Source organism: Apis cerana, linkage group LG12 (assembly GCF_029169275.1).
Source record: "Apis cerana isolate GH-2021 linkage group LG12, AcerK_1.0, whole genome shotgun sequence".
Lineage (NCBI taxonomy): Eukaryota > Metazoa > Arthropoda > Insecta > Hymenoptera > Apidae > Apis > Apis cerana.
Window position 1 is genome coordinate 1,822,788 of NC_083863.1, and position 24,349 is coordinate 1,847,136.

The 24,349-nt window shown below is 25.4% G+C and overlaps 1 protein-coding gene and 1 long non-coding RNA gene across 19 annotated transcripts in view; one reads left to right on the plus strand and one right to left on the minus strand.

Annotated features, from left to right (window-relative positions):
• LOC108002506 (poly(rC)-binding protein 3) overlaps positions 1–24,349 on the plus strand; it is a 441,044-nt gene that overhangs the window by 349,414 nt on the left and 67,281 nt on the right. For all 18 annotated transcript variants that reach the window (XR_009832245.1, XM_062083263.1, XM_062083262.1 and 15 more), the window contains one exon: positions 19,781–19,837. Coding sequence is in view for 17 of the 18 variants with exons in the window: in XM_062083263.1 (XP_061939247.1) it covers positions 19,781–19,837 (57 nt within the window). In the remaining variant the exon portion in view is untranslated. The remainder of the gene's footprint in view (positions 1–19,780; positions 19,838–24,349) is intronic.
• Positions 2,569–6,032, minus strand: LOC133667097 (uncharacterized). Its single transcript, XR_009832250.1, has 2 exons — positions 5,903–6,032; positions 2,569–3,615 (listed from the first exon to the last, which is right to left on the minus strand). It is a non-coding gene; the product is annotated as an uncharacterized LOC133667097 (long non-coding RNA).

Sequence of the window (24,349 nt, forward strand, 5' to 3'; positions counted from 1 at the left end):
AGCAAGAATACTTATATTTGATATTTATTTTGATACTTCTTTTTTTTTTTTTTTAAGAGGGAAGAATTTTGTGAAATGAAATATCGTGGAGGTTGAAATGTAAATTTATTTATTAAATGAAGATGAATGATGAGATTTGATACTTATTATGGTATAATACTTTTTGATAAAGTTTATCCAAAACTTGGAGCTATTTTGGAAAATGATTGTGAGTTGATTTTAATGAAAATTAAAATGTAAATTTATGTATAATTTTATTTTATATAGAATGAAAACTAATTGATGATATTTAATACTTATTTAATACTTCTTCTTTAACAGAATTTTGTACATGGAAATTGTTTTAAGAAATAATTGAAATTTTGAATTTAAAAATTTTAGTTGGAAGATGAAATTGTACAAGTTTTAAACATAAAATAAAAAGTGAATGATGATAGTACTTATTAGATATTTTTTTTTGGAAGGAGATTTTGATTGTGAATTGGAATAATTTTGAGAAATGATTATAGTTTTTGAAAATTAAGGAAAATTATAATAGGTCGCATTTTTCATTCTTTACAAAAATTAAATTTAATATCATCGATACTCAAAAAAATATTCTATAAGTGCTTTAACATTTTACGTTCTATCTATTGAATAAATATACAATTAATTATAAAACTTTTCAACTTTCCGTTTTGCTATAATATAATTTCAATATAATAAGAATACAAAACCATATTATATTACAAATAAATTGCATATAATCAATAATACAATTAAAACTAAAATGAGTAACAATTAAAATTATTTATTACATATACATTATTTTAAAACATATACATAATTGAATCAAGCAAATTTCTCTTTTTAGTTATTTCATATTAAAGTATACTTGTTTAGCACCAAGCAGGATTAAAACCAGAAAATCAACAAAAATAGGCTTACCATGTTTTACAAGTAGCCTTTACCTGATTCGTGTTCTCAATTTGTAGTTTCTTTTACTGTTAGAAAGATAATGAAGCCTTTTCAATCTCACAAAAAATGCTGAATGGCTTCTTTGTAAGATTGAACAGGGCACTTATGCTAATGTATTTAACATATATACCAAAAAACTTGTACCAGCACATCATTGTAGCTTAAAAATAATCATAAATAATCTATATAATTCTATTCTATATAGAGAAAATTCTTAAATAAAAATATTATTATATAAATATGGAAAATTTCTAATGTTATATTAAACAATGTAATACTAGAACACTTTATCATCTAAATACTCTAATATCTTAATCTATCTAATCTTATTTCTATTCTAATATTTAAAGTTCTGTTGATATTCCATTATCAGAATTGTATTTTTTATCAGAGTGGAAATTTTAAAAAATTCAATTTGACAATTAGGCATCAAACACGTATATAAAATAATATCAATAATGTAAACATGTATTTAATATTAACTATTGAAATCAAAATATTTAAGAGATTGAAGTGGTTTGAGTGTTATAGATTCAACAAAATATAATATTGGAAAATCATTGGCATTAGGAAAGCATGAAATGGAAAATTATTTTCCACAAATGGAGAATTATTTTTCTTTAAAATGTTAAAAAATTTGTGCAATTCTATGTTTAAAAAGATACAAAGTCTCTAATTTTATAATAAAAATTGTTTTTTTTGTTTATTCTATATTTTATTATTTTATCTATTAGACAATTGAAATTCTTTTGTATTTTTACATTTACCATTTATAAAAAAAAATTCTGAAAAAATTCTCTTCGATACAGATTATCAAGTTTATAGCATGGCAACATTTTTTTTCAAAATTTTCGCATGCAAATCTAAAAAATATATAACAAAAACCAGATTATTTCAGTTGAGATGATTGAATTTGTTTTCCCCCTCTCCCTTAATAATCTATTATATGAATACACAAAATAAATTCGATTCTAGGGTACTTTTGGCTCTTTTATACGACTATAACTTTTATTCATTTTCCAATATTTTTTCCTCAACTTTGATTCAACCATAAAATTCCGATAAAATTTAAAACAAGTTTTGCATCCCTCGAGCACCATTCGTTTAATCCTCTCACGCGTGAAGGGATTCTCGTTTACAAAATAAACCATACCGATTAATTCTGAATCGATCAGGATTTCACGCTTTCAACTTTGATTCAACTCGATGATTGTGTTTTTATATTATTCGTTATTAATAATCCTCGTGGCAACATTAGATGTATCAATTTTTCTCGTTATTTAATAAGCCATCTGATTAAAATAACGAGGAAGATTGAATTTTTAACCTCAATTGATAATATTGATAGGAAGAAAAATATTTTGATGCAAATATTGATTTAGTATTTTGTATCTTTTATATTGAATGTATATATATATATATATATGTGTGATAAACAAGAAAAATTTATAATAATATGTTGTTAAAGTACAGTTGAAATGTAATAAAGATCCAAAAACGTGTATATTTTTATTCGATATAAATACGAAATTGTGAAAAGTAATATTGTAATATTAAAAATTCTGCTAATTAAAAAAGAAGAGAAAAAAAAATAATGTTACATTTACATTTGTTATTTTTTTCTTTTAATATATTCTTTATTTGACAAGAAACAACAAATAGAAGAATAGTATAATAATAATAATTAAATTAATCAATGATGATGAAGTAAAAAAACTCAAAGCAATATCGAAATCAAACTGAATAACGAATATACGTGTACATATGTATATCACTTATGACTCGACAATATTAGAAAGTCATTGCAATTAATAATATACAATATATTACCATACAATAAATGGAAATGATTTATAATCTACATATCTAACATGGAGGAAGGGGGAATTAATTAAAGATTCGAGCTATCTCCATCTTGCTTCATCAAACCGATATTTTTCTACTCCAATATTTGTCTTTGTCGCTCTAGAATCGATTCCCTCTCGATTCACGAATATCATTTTATCGATATCTTTTTATATTTCGAATGTAATTTTACCCGAAATTTTTTTTTTTAATAACAATAGACCGTTAGAATGATTAAAAAAAGAAATCACATAATTCAAAAACTGTGCGTTTTCATCCCTAAAAGAAAAAAAAACGTCAAATTTATCTTATTGAGAATGCAGTAATATAATTGCAAAGAGGATAAATAGGAATCTACTTTACCGATAAAAGGAAAAAGAAATCATAGGGAAATGTTGGAGCACGAGGATGGAGGATGGTCACCAGTCACGCGATTTGGAGGATCTTTTTTAAGGATGGCAATGTCGTGGCCTCGCGTGTTGCAAAACGGTTTGGAAGGCTCGTGGCCGAGTAAACGGATATGGACGAGCGCAGGCTCTTTCGCGCGAAATAAATACGTCTGGCCGCGTTTTTGGCCGGAGAAGCATTATGTCTGAGGGGAGAATATGCACGACGAACTCGTGGCATAGGCTGGACACTGGCCAGAGGGCCTTTGGCCAATCGCTTCTTCCAATGCGGATTATCGCGATTCCATTATCCTTTCGATGCTGCACAGACGTCTCGTGCAACTGCTCTTCTTCTTTCTTTTCTCCTTCGTTCTTTGACTCTCGGAAGAATTGTCCCGTTTTAACAGCGCAGAACGATCTGTAACATCTGTTTTATGTGCAAATGATTAAAAAGCTGTATCTTGTGAAAATGATATAGATATATGTCTCACGTTTCCATCTCGATATATTAATATTATAATATTAATTTTGCAATAATCGTAGAATGAAAAATTCGTGAAATGAGTGTTATTTTAATTTTTCAAGTTTGGAATATAAATTAAAAGAAACACGTTAAATAATCATGATACGATTGGATTATATTAATAATAATGCAATAATATTTTAATTGATAATTTTTTCACCTTTTGATCTACATGCCTCTTGATCCAAAATGAAATCGATACTTTTTATATACACTTTATCGTTCGTTATAATTTGTTCAACAAAATTTTGCAAATTGTTTCAAAGTGAATTTATACTTCCATATTTTCCTTCGTTTGTTTCATTTCAGAGAAGTTTAATATTCTCGAACTCGAAGAAATTTGTATTACGTAAACTTTGATCGAAAACAGTGTCTCTCGGTAATCCTTTGCTCTCCTTTCCCCCCAGTTTACATTTACAAAATTACCAGCAACGCTCCAAACAACTTTTATTAATGTTTATCCTACTTATTGATGCGTGCACGTAAAAAAATTGCCAGAGAAGATGCACGAGTTATTGTAGGTCTTTAAGTCGTTTTACAGCTCACTTTTTTCTACGTCGAATTTACACGATTTAAAATTTCTTCTCGACGATGATTCAATATTTGGAGCAAGAATTTATCTTTTATCAAAACTGGATCGAAAATCTGTGCATACGGAAAAGTCACGTTGTCTTCGGTCAAAAATATATTTCTTTCCTCTAAACTTTGAAAAACGATACTTTTATTTGCGATAAAATATTTTATCGGGATAATAACGAGTAACGTGTTTTGAACTTTGTAGTTGATGAAAATTAGATGAGGATAATCTATTGAGTTTCCAAGTATATTGTGTTTCGTGTAACATGACAAGTTTCGAGTGACGCTAATTGCTACGTAATTTCTTATATTATTAGTTTGTTTCGTTAGAAATTTATCACCTCGCGAGAATTAAAATGATTGTAATCTTATTATTGAATTTTAAGAAATTCAATGGAGATTTGGAAAAAAAATCTTGGCTCTTTAATAAAATCAACAATTTAATAAATTGAGTGTAGTTTAACTTTATTTATTTACTTCTAATTGTAGAAATATTTAATATACGAATATTTGAATCTACGATCTTTCTTTTTTTGAAAAATTTACGGTCAAACATGTAATTTGTTTATAATAAATTCGTTGCAAATTTAAACTATTTACGATAAAAATAGTAATCGAATTAATTAAAACTTCACGTGAATAACCTGTAATAAAAATAAAATATTGTATTTTACGAATTGCAAAGTTTTAAAATGATAAATAAGTAAAACAAAAATGGTACGATAAAACTTTAATTCGATAATATTATTAAATAGTTTTAAAACGATGATTTTTATTCCTGCAATTGGAGAAATCGTATTTAACTCAATTAATAAAATGTTGAAAAATGAAAAACGAATTATTTTACAATTATAAATCATTTAGATTATTTGGACAACAATTTTTTTTCTATCTCGTGATCACTTAGTAAATTTTCAGTTGCAATCCATTTTTTGTAATATTCAAATTACAATTATTTTTCTTCTTTGAATTTAACTAATTACTAAAAATTAAAACGATTTATCATTTTATCAAACAATTATTTTTATTAGGATGAATAATCAATATGCATGACATGACATATTAAAATATCAAACTCTATAGTAATAAAAACGCAATTATTCCTAAAAAATATTTAGCAATCTTTAAGACAGCTGCGATTCACAAATTGGAAACCATTGAATCAACGTATGTTGAAATACGATTTTATGGAAATTCTTCTAAATGCTAAGTGCATCATCACGTTAATCCCAATAATCTTCACGTTGAAATGACGAAAAACTCGTATCTAATGTTTTATCATCTCGAAACACGCGCGCGTAAAAACTAAAGTTTTTTACCTTATTCGAGAAAAATACATAGAATTTCTTAATTTTATGTTATACAAAAAAAATTAAAATTAACTTTCCCTTTAAAAGCATAAATCGTTAAAATATTACTATAAAAATTCTAATTCCGATTTCGCTTGATAATCGAAGCGAGCACAAAAATTATTATCTTGAAAAATACATTGAAAAAGAAAATAATACCGAGCAGAGAGCGTTTTAGATAAAAGGAGAGCGGAGCAGATCACGAGTAATAAAAGAAGTCATATCTCTAATCTCTCGACCGAACCTTCCACAATTTTTCTCCTTACCATCCACAATGTCACGGTCGTTCCTCCGACACGAGTATACTTGCCATCGCGTGGCATCGACATAAATATCTGGCGCGGATCCAGCCCACGTCTTATTTCCTACCACGTCGAGTCTCCACTCCCTTCTCCCTTCTTATTTTTCTCTTGCGCATAGAAAATACTCGTCCGAAGATTTCTTTATCCGCAACTTGAATCTAGAATCTAAATTATTTGTAACGATTAAACTCGCGAGAAAAAGGAGTAAGAGAAGTTTAAATGTACTTTTATAATGGATTTTTTTCCCCTATTACCACGCATGTCGTCGTTCGATATTTGATATTCTAGAGATCAAAATAAATTGTTATACGAAATTTTGATTTTTAAAGTTTATGTATCAAATTATGGGCAATTTAAATTTTGATTGGATGAAATAAGAATAAGGCTAAGAGCGAGGCTATCTATCTTCGTCGCAATAAATTCTGGCAAATCCAATTAAAATTTGTATTCATTCGGTATAATTTATTTTTATTTGCAGTATAAATTTAAATTCTGGCAAATTTCATTATTTGTAATTAAAAATTTTGAATTATTAGAAATTCGATTAAAATTTTTATAAATTTAAATTCTTGCAAATTCAATTATTTGCAATTATAAATTTACACTTGCACTCTGCCTTTTGTCTCCATCGATATTTTTGTATATCAACTTTTAATATATCCAATTAAAATCTTTAAAGATATTTTACGAACAAAAATTAAACAAGATATATATAATACATATATCTTATATAAACCAAATCTTTTTTTATTAAGATAAATCATTTTTTAAAAAATAAAATCAACATCGTACACGAATGAATTCCTTTATTGCTCAGAACCATTTCAATAATAAAACGAAAATGTTAAACTTTTCTTTCCTTTTTCTCATCCATATTCTTTACTTTTACTTTCGTCTACATCTTACAATTCTGTTCTAATGACTCATAGTTCGCTCTATTAATTTCGTACTGCTTTCTCTCTCTCTCTCTCACTCACATAATCATAAAATGAAATGTTTATTCTGAACATTTTTGCGAAAAAATAAAAATTTTTTTGAAAAATTGCAGATCGGTTTCCGAGTGGGTTTCATATAATGCAATCGTCGACATCAAGAATGATGAATTGAAAAAAATTTATACACGATTTGATTTATGTGATGCATCTTGTACGATAGTGTAGGACGATAGAATTATTATTTATTACCTATATAATTTTCTTTTTAGAACCTCGTATATCATTGTTGAAACGCATTATAATATGCAGGTTCATACATCATTGGATGTTTGACAAAAACATATCGAATCGTCGGTGACATGATCGTTTGAATTGGATATTTAATTCTTTTTTATATATTTTTATATTTTATTAACAACCTAAAATAATTGATAATATATTTGGTCTTAAAATCAATATATATATATATTGAAATTAAAAATAAAATCATTAAATGTAAAAATCGATTTATTTTCAACTCTCTTAAATCTATATATCTAATTCTATAAATAATAATTATAGTAAAAATTATTCTTACTAAAAAAATAAATATTGATGATTTATAATCAATTAATAATAAAAAATTAAATTTTATAGAATTAAATCTATAAATATTTCATTCAAAAATTATAAATTTATTTAAATATAAAAAATATAATCTCATTAATATTATTAATAAACTAAATTTAAATAACAAAATTCCACAAATCAATATTTTTATTAAACTGTTTAGAGTCCTTCCCTTTTTTTTATATCTTTTCAGAATGAATTAATCAGATGTAAGGAAAATTGGTAAACATAAAGTTTGGATACAACGATATCAATGATAATTAACGAATAAGTTAAAATTCAAATTTATAATAATCATATATAATAATTGCCTTGCAACGATATCTCGTTCAAACTCTAAATCCCCTTCTATTTTACTCCACCATCGATCAAAAAAAGCTTCTTGGCACTTTACCAACAAATCTAATAGAACAATTCGTCTAAATAATTCAAAGATGATGTTTTCGCATAATTTTTGCATCAAACGTCTTCCCCCTCCACCCTTACAATCCCTAAAAGCTGCAATCTTTTCATCCGACAATTGAAAATACGATGCAATTCCAGAGATTATTTTACGATCCTTCTCATCGATTTAAAAATAATTTTTGCATCAAACATCTTTCTCCTTTTACCTGATAAATTGAGGATGAATCTCTTCTTCTTCGTTCCAATTTCTAGAAAGTACTATCCTCGTTCGATAATTCGAAGAATTAGAATTCTATAATCTCTAGAAGCAAAGCTAGTTGCGTCGCCCCTTCGCGGAAAGGATCTCGCGAGTCTCTCTCATCGAGATTCAAACACGTTCCCTGGTAGTGACCTCTCTAATTGGCCGTCAGCCAGCCAGCGTCTCGTCGATGTCTTCTTGTTCCAGCTATATTTGCCTCCAAGGAGATTCGTGGACGGTGACGCTTGTCCAGCTCGCGTCGGTGGGCGCGGCCAACCGGAGGTTTGCCGATGATTTACAAAGCCTTCCTCTTCGTGTATTCCTCCCTGTTCCTTTTATTTCGTTGGAACCGTTTTGGGAAACGGCGACAAGTTGGAACAAAAGGACACGTTGATGACGCGTTAGGAAAGTGAAGGAATCGAGTTGAATCTCGATATCTTTTAAGGGTTTTAATATTTGTCCGGAAATAAAGAAATTTATAGTTTTGATCTGAGGATTTTTCGAAACAGTTTCAACACTCTGAAAAATGATTTGTAAATTGATTTTTGAAAATATTTTTGAAAATCATTATTTTGATTTATCTCAAAGTGATATATATATAAGATTAATATATTGATGGAATATTTGGAAAGTTTGAAATTTTTTACAACTTAATAAATAAATAAACTTAGTAAATATCATTAACCGTTTTTAATTTATAAGATCGATTGAAATATATTAACGTCTAACTATAAAAAGTTCGAATTTATCTCGACTAAATTTAAATATACTTGGAAATACTTTTTTTATCTTCCAAAATTCTTACAAAGAGTTCGAAACCAAAAAGTTCAAAACTTACTTGCGAGTTACTTACTCCCATCGCTAGTTGATGCCTTCTTATGCAGAAATGAGTTACAAGCAACGGTGCTTTGAATCCTTTGAGACTTTGAGGCTGGTTCCAGAAACTGGTTGGTCCGTACAAAGAACCTGATGCAAAGTGGCCAATTATGGATACAAGTAGCTTCTAAAACTGCTCTAATAACACCGTTAATGGTAGTTCTTTTCCATGGAGTGTTTAGAGGTTTTGGTGATTTTATTTTGGCTCAAGTTAGAACATAGTTGAGAATATTATCTCTCTTTTTCTCTTTTTCCTAGAATCTAATTATCGGAATAAGATTTCTGTTTATTAATCTTCAACAAATTTTCATCTTTCAAATAGAAATTTAATCAAAATAAAGATAGATATTTTACTATTATCTTTTTGAAAGTATATATACTCCTTTAATTATTGTTAGAAGTAACATGAATCTTATTAATCAAAATTTGTTTTTAATTAATTTATACTTGTCATTTAAATTCATTATCATTTAGTATATTTATTCTAATATTCTCCAAAAATTTCAGAAGAAAGTAAAGAAATTTTTATACAAAAAAAATATTTCCACTTTAAATCTTCAAATTCTTTATATCTTGAATTGTTCTAAATAAATTATATCCCCTAAGATTAATATTTAAATTTGCAACCAGTTATAATAATCTCAGATGAAATATTCAAGTCTGATGAACATTCGCGTATAAGAACGACATTGCATTGGATATCTTGAGTAACAAAATTTAGTTGGAGATAATATTACTGAAATATTTCGAGCAATTTTTAAAATGTACATTAATCAAAAGTTTCAAGTGGATAAAGTTTGATATACCAGGCGCGCCATGTCTGACTATTGTCAGTCTATTTCTACTGATGCTCTCCTTCGTATCTTATGCCGTATTGTAGTTAATCGTGCTCTATCATACAAATATATAATGGAATTTTTAATGCATTTAATATTACCATGTAAATAAATATTTAATAAATTTATTTACCATTCATAATATCGAAATATCGGTTTATTTGGAAAACTGTAGAGTATTTATGACGATATTGATATCTCGTTATTTATTTATTAAATGGAAAAAAATTATTTGAATATATATGAATTTCTGTTGCACAAAAAATATAAAATTTCGTTGATGTATTGCATAAAATTAAAAATTGAATGCAGCAGTTGATAAAAAAATTTTTTTTTCACCAAATTAATAATAATCTTCGTACATATATTAGATATAAATAAATTGTTACAATATTTAAATTGTTTTACAGAAATGAATAATGATCCCTTAAATAATTGATAGAAAAATCACAAAAAAAATTGAATGCGTTAGAAAATTATGAAATCTTGTAAGAAATCGTCGTAAAAGAAGGGAAAAATCGTGAAGTTATGCAAAGAGTAATAAAAAAAAAAAAGATACTGGAAATAAAAATTAAACGTATATTATTCAATAAAATTCAAATTCTATAAAAATTGCTTTTAACCTTCACATTTTTTAAATTTTGCCACAAACTATAAAAAATTCATAAAGTACATAGGATGAATGACGTAATGACATCGCTTTGTATAACTCGTGAATTATTTATATTGTGTGAAAAAATATGTTTCATCAGGAAAATTGCATTCTACAAATTGGAAAGGATATTATTTTAATTTTTTTGCAATTAAACGTGTAAAATATTTTTTCTTAATGGAATCATGTATTTTTTTGTTAATCGATATAGATTATAAAAAAATTATTAAATCATTTATAATAACATAGAAAAATCTAATAAAATAATTTTAAAAACGTGTTAAAAAAAATATTGATGTAAAAAATATTTTAACTTAAATTTATCATATGAAACATCGATGAAGTTGAAATTCGATTTAAAATATTTTTACGTTAATACGTTCTTATTACAAGTGGTTATTTTTAAAATAACAATTTTTATCAATTATATTAAAAGACAAAGTTGACATTCCCTCTATGTATTTATTTGCAAAAATATTAAATTATTAAATTATTATTATTAATAGGATGGACAGCAAGCGATACTGGGTCATTTTTGATCCGTGTTAAATTCACGTATTCAGACGTTATCAAATATAATGTAGGAAGTATTATTATCATTAAATAAATGATTACATATTATAGCACACATTTATAATTTATTTGCGAATTAATATTTGAAAATTAAAATCGACTCAGTATAATTGATGGATTATTAATAATTAAAAATATTAATATTAAATTATATACCTCTTCTCCGTCGTATAATTGTCGTATCAATTATTTTAACTAGAATTTTATTTTAATTAGAATTACTTAGACTTAATTAGAATATTTAAATTTATTATAAGTGTATTTTAATTCTAAAATAATATTATAAAAAGTAATTAATCGTAATCGAATAAATAAACCAGTATCAATGTTGTCAATTGTACAATTTTTTTAGATAATTGTAAAAAATTTGAAAGTAATCAATTTTACTAGCGAATCAATTTCAATTATTCAAACTAATAAGGAAAAAAATTAAAAAAAAAACATTTTAATAATAAAACAATTTTAATCTATTTTGAAGGAAATAAATATTCGCAATGAAATTGAAATATTGATATAAATCTGTCGGAATTCTATAAAAATTCACAAATGCGTACAAAAATTGATTGTTGAATTCTCGTTATAATATACTTTTACCAGTTTTGCAACACTTTCATCACTTTCTAATTCTTCGACTATTTTCGATTTTGTTCCGCTAAATTATCATTAAATTACATTATGATTGATCTTATGTATTAATATCATGCAAAATCGGTTTCAATTTAAATTCTACATTCATAACTGGTGATAAAGAAACGTTTGTTAAGTTAATTCTAATTCCAGTGTAAAGTTGCACGATTAATTTCTATAAAAAGTCAAGATAATTATCTAGAAAAAAATGAAAATATTTTTCGATCTTAATAATTTTTTAATGTCAATTTTAAATTTGATATTTTACTTGACTTTAGCTGTTCATTAAAAATAATTACTTAACAAAAACTTTTCTTCGAAACAACTTAGGTTAGGTTGGATAAGGTTAATTTTATTGGTTACAGACAATTGATTGCTGGCCAGATTAAGATTTAAGAATTAGCCCAAATTCAGTGGAAATGATTAAATCCAATTAATTACAATTAAATTTAATTCAACCGAGAATTAATTGATTGATCAAAGAAAAAATTTTATTTAATCTTCGGTTTCGTGACCAGATTTAGATTTGGTTGAATAATTTTTCGACAACCATGATCTTTAATTTTAAGCAACTTTATTAAAAAAAAAATCATCGAAGCACAATTGCACAACAATAAATTTCATATTCCATATTCTATAATTCACGCTCAAATCCATTTTTTTTTTCCAATATACAAAATAGATGTTCTTTCAATTATCTCGACTCACAATTAAGTTTCCCATTGATTCGAACGTCAGCAGTTAATTTCGCAGTTTCCACGCGAGAGTGGCTCCCCTCCCCAGGTTTGTCCTTTGCAGAAAATTAGTCGTTTGCGCGGGATTTGGTATAGTAATAGAGTAAAAAAAAAAAAAAAAGGAAAAAAAATCTTTTAATTAACTGCGACACAGAGATCGCGGCGCAATCAATCCGTTCGGGGGAACTGTCCCCTTTGAAAAATTTCGCGTTTGCCGATCGCTCACTCCTTAACGATTTATTTGCCAGAGCGAAATTACTCGGTTAAATTGCAAAATCAAAAGGGTTCCGTTTTTCTCGCGTCTCTGGAGAGGGGGGAAGGGGATAGAGCTGACGCGATGGAAAATTGAATTTTCAATGTTGTTTTGAGCAGTAAAGCTGAATGGAAAATTGTTGGGAGTGGAAATTACGCGGATTAGCGGCAGGTTTTGATCGTTCAACGCAAAATTAAATGCAAATGCACGTGGGAATTGTAATTATGCAAATCGGTGAGATCCGATTATTTATCTGTTTAGAAGTAAATTTTAAATTTTCTTTAAAATTGCGGGAAATTGTTTCTGGAAATTCTTATTGTGTTTTTAATTTTTTTTATTTTTTAATTACAGTGAAAAATTAAGGAGACAACGTATATATAGCTTTGATGTGTGAATGATCGTTTCCAGAAAATTCTAAATGATTTGTACAGGAAAAATAATAATAGCAAAAATTGAATTGTCGTATATGTCGTGTCACTGTATCAATTCCTTGAGATCGTATTTACGTATCTTGAAAGCTGATTGAGAAATCACATTTAATTTTATGAATTATTTGTTTGTTAATCGTTGTTGTATAACTTTACGTAATTGTTGCTTTAGAATGTTTGTTATATATTTTATACTCTTAACTTTAACTTTAATAATATTTTTTTATTATTATTATTTATAATCTTATAATAATATATATTTTTATTTTAAAAATTCAGTAATTTAATAATAAATTTTATACGTATTTAATTTCTACGTATAGAAAAATATTCATTAAGCATCGATTCCACGTTTATCATGCTTCAAAGCAATGTCTAATGTCTTCTTAACCAACTTCCTCCTCAAAATTTCAAAGAAAAAGGTTCCCTCAAATTTTCGAAGATCATTAATCAACTCTACATTTTATTATATTTTAATTTAAAAAAAAGTCTCCTCAACGACAAATTTTCGAAAATAATCACTTACGAATATCTCATTTTTCAAATTTCGAATTTAAATCGTCTCCTCGACGACAGATTTGCAAAAATAATCATTCAAGAATATATCTCATTTTTAAAAACTTTCCACGCTTATTCTTCAAAGAGTTCCTTTCCTCTCCAACAAAATTGAACGAATTTCAAAAAAAAAAAAATGCCTCCTCAACGACAAATCTCCAAAAATAATAATCACCTATTTAGATATCTCATTTTTCAAAGATCCAAAAAGTCCTCGTTAACCAATTCCACGCTTATTAACCCTTCAAAAGCTGCGTTCAAAGAACCCGCTCCTCGAACAATCCCCTCGACGCAACAAAATTACACTTAGACCACCTCTCCGACACTCAGGCCCATTCCACATTCGGCTCGGTATCCCCCTAGAATAGATCAGAAAGTTGCTAGAATGGCGCGTGCACGGCATCCAAAGAGGGCGCGCTCCTCCGAGAGTGTTCCAAGAGGGGCCGCCGCTTTCTTCGATGGGCTGTCGGTGGAGAAATCAAGAATTTAGCACGATAGCTCGAAGCGTTCGTGGCATCGCCGTCCCGTGGAACGAGACGTTGGCATCTCGGCCGTTCTCTCCTCCAAGCCCCGTCTAAGTTTAGAGAGAGCGCGGCGGAGGAGGGCGCGCATACCTGCCTTGCCGACAGGCCCGAGTTGCTGTGCGACATTATCGTCGGGTCAGATCGTGTCAACGAAGACGCGGGATCCGGCTGCTGGACATCGAACGCGCACTGCTAATTATAGGCTCGCGCGTACGCGTGCTTGCAAGAGTGCGAACTCGTTCCCGAGCAGAGCGGATTCGGACGAGTTGCGAGAGACAGGGAGAGTTTGTTCCTTTCCAGAGTGGAATAGTTACTTTGTTATAGAATTGGAGGATATTTGAATTTACTTGCGAATGTGGTTTAGGTTGGTCGTTTAGCTGGATCGTTTAGGGAATTTTTGAGAAATTAATAGAGATTGGTAAAGAAATTTTATCTTTAATTTTTACGATCGAATGGCGATAAGAGGAGGAAATTTTTAGGTATTCATTTTTAGAAGGTCATTAAGAGTTAGTAAAATGTGTTTTTGATGTTGATGAAAATGGGAAGAAATATTTTGGAATAACTGAGGAAAATGTTTTTAAGAAATGGATTTGATTTAAAATCATATAGGGAATTTTTTGATTTTGGGGCATTTTTAGGAGATAATGTGTTTAAATTGATAAAAAAAATTCTATTTTTAACTGCTATGTTTAAATAATAAGAGTAATAAGAAAGTTTTTACGAGGAATTTAAGGAATTTTGGGAAAATTAATAAAAAGGATTTAATAAGAAGATTTTTTTAAATAATTATTTTATAACATAAGAAAATTTTGAAAATTGCACATTAATAGAAATATATTAGAATATTTTGAAATGAATATTGAATAATGAATTTACATATTGAGAATTAATGATAAAATTAAAAATATTTATATTATGATTTGATTTATCATTGGATCAAATTGCATATAAAGGATTTTAGGAAATCTTATATTTTATGAGAATTAATGATAAAATTAATAAAAAACTTTTATTTTTAATTTTTATGTTTTGTAATAATAGAATTTTTTACAAAAGTTGTGAAGAATTTGTGAGAAATTTTGAGATTTCATGTTTGAAAGTTATTGTTATATATTAAATAAAAAGAAATCTATTTTTAATTTCTATTTCGATAATAAGAGAATTTTTCCAATATTATTTTGAATTTTAAAATAATTAAGAAGAATATTCTTGAGAACTAAAGTATATTTGCATTTGAAATTGTAGCTTGATTCATTTGTATAGAATTTTATATAGAAAAATTTATTGATTTTTATTTTTAATCTTCATGTTTAAATTTCTAATTAAAAAGATTTTACATGTAAACTAAATTTAAAAATTGTAGGAATTCTAAAGAGCATTATTGTTTTTGAAATTTCTATTCAAATTTTAATTAGAAAATTCTTGTTTAATTATCATATGGATACAATTTTACTAATTTTATTGAGAATTTATAATAATTTCTTAGTTGTACTCTCATAGAATTTGATTTCCAAGCGTTCAAATTCTATAACAAAATTCTCGCCGAGTCAATTGTTAGTATCACAATAAATTTCTTTGCATCGAATTTCATATATGTATACGTTTACTCTGCATGAAAGTTCCTCGAGTCGTTCGAATGCATTCGTTTCATTCAACACATTCCAATTGTCGCCGCGACCAACGTGTTTTTGCGCTGCCGCGTTTTCATAATCGTCAACGACACTCTGATTGATGTCGACGACAGTACATAATAATATTTAAGTATATAAGTACGCGCTTATATTTCTTGAATTCTTCCACTCTTGTTTTTTCAATGATTCTTAATAATCGACAGTTCTTGTTCTATTTTTATAATAAATTTAATTAGTTTTTTTTTTAAGTAAATTACAATTTTAGGAGTTTTAAAGTTCCAAAAATATGGAGTAGATGTCAAATATAAAACTTTAGCTTCGGGTATTTATTACTTCCCGAGAATAATGAAAAACTTTCAACACTATACATTGAATTTCCTTTATATAGGTGTGACCTTATATAGATGCAACCTTCTTCACTGGAAGTTCTTCATCATTGTTCAATAAGCGATCTCGATATCCATAGGATTTTTCATATAAAAATTTCAGTTATTTTCATCAGAAATTATAATAAATATTGCAATAGATAAATAAATACTTATCATTTTTACGCTCTAACTCGATCCATTATTATGAAATTCGATATTCTATTCGAAACGTGTTTGAAGTAAGAGCAATTGCCACATGCAAATTATTTTTTTTTTCTAATCTTTTAATATCATACTTCATTTAACAAGTCAAATGTGTTTAGTTTCTTGAGAATAAATTATAGATAGGAAAAATTGTATTAGTAACATTTAAATAGATAGCATTCAGTTATGCATTATATAGACGAAAGTTTTAGATCTGAGATTCTAATCCTTCTTTCTTATCACCCTGTCAAATTTCATCTACGATCAAATATTTTTCGAAACTTATATACAGATATATTTTATTTTTATTGTTTTTTTTTTAAGAATTTGATACTTAATAATTGAAACTGTCATAGAAAATATTTAAATTTTTAATCGTATTATAATTAAATATATACGAAATATGTGTTTATAAAATATTCGTAAAATTTTAATGTTGGTATGATTTTGAGTTATACGTGTATTTTTTGACATGAATGAAAATTTTCGACATCGAAAATTTCGCTAAAAGCCATGCATATATAATGAAACATCATAAATTCATACTAACGTTCATACTTATTAATATTTTCTCATACTTGAAACTTTCTCCTCTTTTCTCATTTCTTCTTTATGTAATAAATATGACATTATAAGTATTCTAAGTTTTTATGTCTTCATACAACAACGTATATCTAACACGTTTTATTCAAATAGCATAAAAAAAAGAAGCATCGTATTGAAAGCCTCTGACGCTTTGTTAGAATTTATCAGTCTGGAAACCTAGTTGAATTCAATTATCTTCACATTCCAACGTCGTTGTATTATATTATATCGCTATTCTATAAATCCAATAGGATAGTTTTATTAACAGATTCGTTAATAAATAATATTTTTTATTCGATATTATTATTAATTTTTTATTGATTATTAAATATTTATTGAATCCATAATTTTGCAGAAATATTTTTAACGTATTTATTATTGATATTTAGAATTTGAATTGACACATATTTTTGGAATATGCTTATTCTTATTGATTTCAAAGAGAAATTTTCATAATAATATTATAAAAAACGTGTTTTGTTAATTTTAATTTGTTTATATATTTATATATATTATTATATATATTAATATATATTTCTTAGCAAAATTGAATTATACGATGGAATTTCTAATTTTAAATTTTATGGACCACTTTTTTAACATAATTATTATATACATTCAAAATTTCAATTATAACATATATTATAAAACTTGGAAAGAAAATTTTATAAGAAGTGTTTACCATAAAAATTTTTTTATTTTACAACATAGAAATAAATTTTATATGAAAATAGTTTATTACCAAATTGCATAACTAACTAATAGCAAGTATTTATGCAAATTTATATTTTATGAGCATAAGTAAAGAAATAAAAATTTTTTATCACTTTTTATTATTATTATACAATATTACGTATTAATATGTTAATATAAAGAAATATATATTAATGTTGTTAAATCATAAAAAATATTATTTGCATATCAAAGATATGCTAATAATAGCTATATTCGTGAATTATTTTTGAAAAATCGATTCTGTAGACCAAAATAAATACAAAAATTAATATACAAAAATATCGATTAAAACTTGTTTATAATTAATCGAATTTTAATTAATAAATAAATTAAATAAAGCGAAATTTTTTATCTCTTTTATTGTTATTGTCTTCTGTTCCTTTTCTCATTTCATCTAATTTAATCTTAAATTGTTTATAATTTAATAAATAAGCGACACCAAGTTTTGTATCGAGAATATTCCAGAATTAATCCAAAAAGTATTCCATGAATACATTAATACTTTATATTTCCATTTTCAATATTTTTCTTATTAAGAAATTTTCTTTGTAATAGTGTTATTTAAAAAATCCTAATAATTAAAACAAAGGAATAGCAATAAATAATAATGATATTTCAATAAGCGTAATAAAATCTACGTTGTCTAAACTGCTTTCTGTGATCAGTTTGTCTCCCTCTGAAATAGAAACATTTCTACGAGAGTTTAATTATAGATATAGTACAGTGTACTCGGTACTTGTGTATATTATAGTTTAAACCTCACACTATGCAGGATCCAAACAAAACGGTTTATGGAAAAGAAGAAAGAATTAGAAAATTTGCTTTAAAAAATACGAAATATATATGTTATAAATGTAAAAATAATCGTAGATATTATCATTATTTTTTTTTTATTAAATAATATCGATCAAAATTCATAATACAAATAAACTAAAAATAAACGAGCATAAGTATAAAAAGCAACAAACTATACGAAATGACATCGAAATAAAGATCGATAAAATTTTCGATTGAACGTGTTTGGAATTAATCGTTATGCATATCGTATATTATTAATCGAGTAATTGGGCGATAATGAATGATTACAAATGTCAGGAGTACGCGTATCGCGTGATATCGCTCAAATAATCGCGCGCTTTTGTTGAGAAACGTTCCATCGACGCTGCATACCGGCTGTGTTTCCGGTTTCAAGTTAAGGGAAGGAATTTATCGCTGGAGTACAAAGAGATATTATTATCTTTGAGAATTTTTCTTTTTTTTGTAATAAATGTAGATATGATTTTGAAGAAAAATTATATTATTATTATTATTGAAATTGTGATGAAAGTAAATGAAATTTTGAAGAAAAATGTTCATTATTTTAATATTCATATGTTAAATTTAATTCTAAGATACTTTTATAATAAAATTTTGAGAAGAAATTATTTTGTTATTAAATTTTCATTCTGTTTCAATAAATGTAGTTGATTTTGATGAAAATTATTTATATCAAATTTTAATTTATTGACAAATTTAATTTTATCTCTAACATTTCTTCAAAAGTCATATTTCTTTATTATCTAATTCTGATCTATTGAAAAAAATATATTTATCTAACTATAAAATAATAATTCGATATTTAAAAAAATAAAAATATTAGTATTTACGAAAACAAAAATCAATATCTATTGAATTCTTTTTCTCGATATTTCTATATACACATTTAAAATCCTAATTACGATTAAAATTTTCATCCAAATTATGTTAATAAATTTTAATTTTAATTTCTAAAATCACATGAATTTTTCTCAATAAGAGGAAAGAAAAAATATTTTAATAATTTGAATTGAATTCTAAAAAAATTATAAGTATGAAAATATTTTGAAAAATCAATTTCTTGACTCAACCGTTATATATAAGTCCAAAACGATTATTTGATGGCTAGAAACCGACTAGTATTTACGATCAATTCCTTGCACTGTAACTCAGAAAGGATAGCGATTCGAGCTCATACTTTGAACTTTATAGCTCGAACCGTCGTAAAACTTATGGTTTACATCGGTTCTAACGGTGTTTTGTATTTTGTTTGTTGCAGGAGGTCGGGAGCATCATTGGGAAGAAAGGAGAGATCGTCAAAAGGTTCCGTGAAGAGGTAATTAAATCTATTTTATTTTTATTAGATTAGAATAAATATTATTTCGAAAAATTGATAAATTTGTTTTAAAAAAAAGAAAATTTGTTATCTAATCAATAATCATTCAAATTGATACATTTATTGTGAAAATAAGCATTCGAAATAAAAATTTTTATAAAATTCAAAGATTTATTACTCGATTAATATTAATGACGTGTTTAAATATTTTTCACGATTTTAATATTTATGATAGAAATTGTCTTAATTATTGATCAACGAATTTTCCAAAATAGCTTTATTTGTATAAATTTTTATATAAGAATCATTGCTCTTTTTCAAGATATGGAAAATATATTCCACAAATTTTCGTTATAATAGGTATTCAGAAACAATAGTTTATAGTACTAATCATAAATTAATAAAAATATAAGATATTTAATTACAATAACAAAAATAACTGCTGCAAAAATATTAAATTTATATATATATATTAGGAAAAATTAATAATTAATTTTCGACGAATTTTAATTTAAAAAAAAATATTTTCAAATTATTAAAAAATTTTGAAATCGTCACAATATAACAATATTAATAACTCATAGAACATTCAAACCAATAATCACGATATCGTGTAATTAGCGTGTAATTAGCGAAACATTAATACGATGCTGCCATCTGATATATGCGAAATTATTTTTTGAAATGTTGACTTGTTTTTTTATCTTTTCCTTCTACTCATTTCGACTATCATAATGTATACACATGAATTAATAATAAATACATATACATATCTTTTTGTAACACAAATAATAATAATAATGATTATTGTTATTATTATTTTTATCATAATTATAGAATGAAAAGAGAAATATACGATCTATTTAAAAAATGCATAATTCTCTTATTTTTTTATGAAGAAAAAATATATATATATATATATATTTTAAATATCTATTTTTCATTCGTTTAAAATACTGTATCATTTAATAAGGATAATCAAAAATAAATAAAATATGATCTTATATAAAAAGAAAATGGCGCTTATTTTGAAGATTAGGCTGCATATACTCGTTATATGAATTTTTTATACAATAAATAAACATCACGCATAAACTGGGCGACAAACAACTTATGACTCAGCTTAATATTTATGATCTGAACACGTTTTGGACGATATTCAAGATCTATTAGACTTCTCCTTGCGTGTTGATTAATATGCTAACACGTTGATTTGGAATAATAAATGTTTGATGATGATACACATGCCATACATATAGAAGTTACACATAATTAGATTTCTATGAATTACTTTTTTTATTAATTTTTCATATCAATATTTAAACATTCTGTATATAGAAATTACACATGATTTAAATTTCTATATATTAAATTTATATATATATATATATTTTATATTAATAAATTTATAAAATTCCAGAATTTTTTCTTTTTTTTTTTTTAGAATTAAAAATAGAATTGCGGAAATATTTTATTTATTTATTTTTTTAACAAAATTTCCAAGAATCGTAATAGATATCAAGTTGGTTTCAAGAAATATATTTATAGAATGTTAGTAGATTGACATTTTGTATACTGTTACGTCATTTTGCAATGCTAAATCTTCTCGTGGTACACGAGTTCAACGGATGTGTATTAAATGAACAAGTGTATGATACATTTATGAAAGTTCAAATATAAATAATGAAAATATTCATATATTCATATATTCAAATTTGGCTTGCCAATGAATTGTGGGACACATTTCTCATTGTTTCTATACTTGATTTAAACTAATGACATATTAGAACATCGTGCAATTTGTACTGTTGTGAAATATTTTATTTTTATAACAACATATCGTAATAAAGTATAATAATAATAATAATAAATTATTTCTACAAATAAGTATTCGAAGAATATTCAACTTCTTTATATATATAATCTTATGATATTTTTTTAAATTTTTGTCTCTTTTTTTATTTCAATTTTTCACTTTTGTGTACACTATGTATCGTATTACATTCAATATTAGTAACATGATATAGTTGACTGAGCTGAGTAAAAGCATTTAATGGCAGAACTTACGTCAGCAAATTTAAAATAAAAAATAACATAAAGTATAATAATAGTATCTTTTTAAAATTATAACGGTGATCTAATTTAAACAATTCTAATCTATTTTCCATAAAATCATTTGAAAAATTTTGACTTTATTTTTCTATCTATTCAATTTTATTTTTTATTATTAAATTTAATAAACATCTAGTGTAATGAAAAATAAATATTGTATTATAAATTATTGAAATAAATAATAAATTACCGTTTGAAGTAATTAACAAAATATTTTAGAAAATTATATGTGAAATCATAATTGGGTTAATGAAGTTATGTATAGAGAATTTTAATGATTTTAAAACAATTTAGAGATTTGATTATTGATTAGAATTAGTAGAAAAAAATTCATATTTTTATCACTAAAAAGAGTTTTATATAGAGAATTTTTATGAATTTTTATTTTTAGAAAATTTAATTTCTGAAGATTTTCAAAAATTAACGAAAAATTTTTATTACGATCCTCGAAAATTATTAAAAATTGATTTAAAAAATTCTGTTTCGCAAATTGCGGCTCAATTATCGGATAAAATTTTTTTATTGTAAAAATTATAAAAATTGATTTTTAAAAATTATTAAAAAATTCTACTCTTATTAATTATTTTTATCTTAAAATATTAAAAAATAAATATGAACAATATAATATCCTACGCATAGATAGAAAGTGCAAATTCCTTTCGTGATCGATAAATCTTGAATAATCTACATTGAGTGACCAAACATCTAAAGTCCATGAATCATCAAGCTCATTCCACCGATAAGTTCAACGGAAACATTTATCATCGGTCACTTTCTGTTTCGAAGTTCGCAGGATATCTGACTTTTAGTTATCTGGAAACTAAGGTCATCCTTTCTACTCCGGTTTTGATATATGCATCCAAAAACTGCACACTGGGCAAGTTTGCTTCAGTAGCAATTAGTTCTTGTCGGAAATTCGACGGCTCGATTTGTTACATGTTGTAGGAAGAAACTCTTACCGAAATTTCGTTTCTTCACCGTATCTATTACTGTCGTTTATTTGAGCATTCTTGTAATTTATTTTAAAAAAATGTAATTTCAACGATAAACTCTTTTTTTTAACGTAATATTTTATTTTTATTTAAAAATATACGTGTACCCGCATTTAAAAATTTATATTGTTATCCAAAATATATTATTATATATTATATAATAATATTTATTTATATTTATTTATATTATTTATATTTATTTATATTTTTCGTAAATATATTAAATTAAAATAAATTAAAAGCAATAATAGAAATTCAAATAATGATTTTTTTTTACGATTATTAAAATATGCGAAGATCTAATTATAAGTTCTAATTGTGCACATTGTATTCAAAATTAGTTGTTATTTTTTAATTTATTTTTTTCAAATATTTATTTTTTGTACATAATGCTGCAAAAAAAATTTTATGTGAAACATGGAGGAATATATCATTTAATAATTTAATTCTATTTATTGAATTTTATTGAATTTTTTGTGATCCGAACAATTACTTTCGATAATATAACAATTTTCTTTAGTTTTATTTCTTAGTATTTGTACAATTTTTAGATAGGTTCAAAACAAAAAGATCACGGAAAATAAGATCGAATCATTTCGACGGCCATTAAGGCCATCATTTTGATTTTCAAAAGCAAAAAATTATATAGTATTGTGTAGTATTCGATATAAATATTCTCGTATTACAAAAAATATTCTAAAACATGTCTCTTTTATTCAAATTTTTTTTACCATGTTCCATCTTTCTAATCTCTGAATTATTGCATATCAATAATTTTCAATAATTTTTTTTTATGTTTGTATCTATCTCTTGTAAAAAAAGAAACTTGATTTTGCAATGTACGAGATACAGTACACAAAGTTCAATTGAGCGTGACACATACCGTGATGAAACGTGTTAAGGATCGGTTTTCACACTTCATTGATATCATATACATCGTTTATTGGCCATAAAATTTTTAAAAATTCAATAAAGGTATTCGATTGTACATTATTACCGTCCCAGAAAGGAATCTCTAAAATTATACGATTAAAAATATATAATGGATATTATACTCCATTAAAATTTATTTAAAATTATATTATTTTTTTTTGTGAATTAAAGTTTATATTATATATATATATATAATAATTAATTTAAAAAAATATTCAAATTGTAATTTTAATTTATAAAAATTTATATTTTAAAATATTTTGAATAATTTCTTTATTTTTTCTTTTTAATGTAAAATTTACTTTATGTTCAATTAAAATAAAAAATAATTTTTAATTATTTGAAATATTAAAAATTTTTAATTTCTTTGTTAATCTTTTAATCGTACATTTTTAAATTCCTGCACAATTTTATAAATACTTTTTTTTTTTTTTTTTTTACGAGCAAAGTATAATAGTAAAAGTAATTCAAGCAT